The following is a 1,691-nucleotide window of genomic DNA, read 5'->3' on the forward strand; positions in this document are numbered from 1 at the left end:
TTGAAAAATAACAAACTGGGTAATGAGTTCTATGAGTTTGCCAAGGTTGTTGAGAAAGGATTCTCAGTGGACTTCAATAATCAAATATGGGGACATAAACTTTTAAAAGTTTTTGTTCTTATGGGCGCAAACAAGCAAAATAAATAAAAGTTAAACCATCTCAGAAAATTTTAGAAATCATAAATAACAATATATTACCACATCAAATCCCTAAATAATCCTTAGGGTATTGGAAATCAGGGTTCATTTCCACTGAAAAAGGAAGAAAAAAAAGATACAAAAAGTAAGCTAAATCAGAAATATAAACATTGTATGAAAGATTTCTAACTGTAATTTTTTTCTGTTGAAAAGTTTTTCATGATTTGTTATCTTCAGAAACTCTTTAGTACTAAACCAATGAATAATTTCTATACATAATGTAAAATAATTATGAGATATGAGATTACGTAAATTTTTGTATAGAGTACAACCTGTGAACCAAGTCCAAAGCTGGCAATTAAATTCCTGTATAATTCTCTGTCTCTTCATTTTGTTAGAGGCAAAATAATGTTGTACCTGTATACTTAATACATAAATAATAAATAAATGAAATGGCTTTCCTACTATCCTAATAAACATTTATCTAAAGAGTTATCTAGTGTACAGTACATAAAATAATAAGGCATATTATCAGATCTTCGGTGATATTGCAGTAATGAACTCTGGTTATTAGGGGACAGGGGAGAAAGTAATGGAAAATTCCTGTAACTAACAATGGCTTTGGCTGTCAAGTCTCAAACACACTTACTCACCATGTATTTCTAAAACAAAATGAAAATGTGAAGTCAAACTCATTTCCACAGCTCCAAGGGAATCAGATAAGAAACCTGATTATTTTAGATCATTCTCAGATCTAATTATTTTTTTGTTATTTTTAACAGTAACGATGGTAACACTAAAAAGAGGTAAAACAAATTGAGAAAAATGAAAATATTTGGTGAGCTTTTATTTTCAACTGGTTTTACTCGGAAACTAAAATATAAAATTAATTTCCAATTGCTTAATTGTCAGCAGTGGGAATGAGAACCACAAAAAAGTGTGCACATTAAATAAACATGTCCTAAGTAACAATAAAACAATGCACATAGATTTTGGCACAGCAGAATAGACTATGTGAATTCCATATCACAGGTTGCTCTTTAAGTTTTACCTGTTAAAACTTTTAAGGTTGTTTTCTCCTTTGCAGTGGCCAGTCAAGTTTCTTCTGGGGTTCACTGGGGAATAGCTGTTTTTTCAGCTAGAAGGCTAGGCTTGCTTTTCCATTGTGAACATTTATGTTCACTGCCCAAGTGGCTTCAGTCACATCTCATTATTTTTGACGTTTTTCATTTTTGAAAATTTCTGTAAGAAAAAAAGATTAAGCTCGGTCCATCAGAAATATGCATTAGAAATAGGAAAGACATTACTTGCTTTCAAACACTGTCTGTAGGAAACTCACATGCATATATGGTTTTTTTGGACGACTAACTGAGAACAAAATAAGAAGAGCCAAAAAAAACAAAAAACCACAAAAACCCCAAGGAACTAATGCAAACCCTTCAGAAACAAAGTAGATATTTCTGAGAGATAATACCTTAAATTTATAAAGTGTTTTTCAGTTTACAAAATGCTTTTCTTTGCATTTTAGTTTATCCTTATAAAAACTCTATTTT

At 30.6% G+C, this 1,691-nt stretch overlaps 1 protein-coding gene across 1 annotated transcript in view; it reads right to left on the reverse strand.

The window, feature by feature from the left end:
- Positions 1–1,348: 1,348 nt before the first annotated feature.
- Positions 1,349–1,691, reverse strand: part of THEMIS (thymocyte selection associated) — a gene marked incomplete at its 3' end in the record, with an annotated part of 158,230 nt that continues 157,887 nt past the window's right edge. The window contains exon 6 of the mRNA XM_082669146.1: positions 1,349–1,380. Within this exon, the coding sequence (XP_082525272.1) occupies positions 1,349–1,380 (32 nt within the window). The remainder of the gene's footprint in view (positions 1,381–1,691) is intronic.

This window comes from Grampus griseus, assembly GCF_964374135.1.
Source record: "Grampus griseus genome assembly, chromosome: 13".
In the NCBI taxonomy this organism is placed as follows: domain Eukaryota; kingdom Metazoa; phylum Chordata; class Mammalia; order Artiodactyla; family Delphinidae; genus Grampus; species Grampus griseus.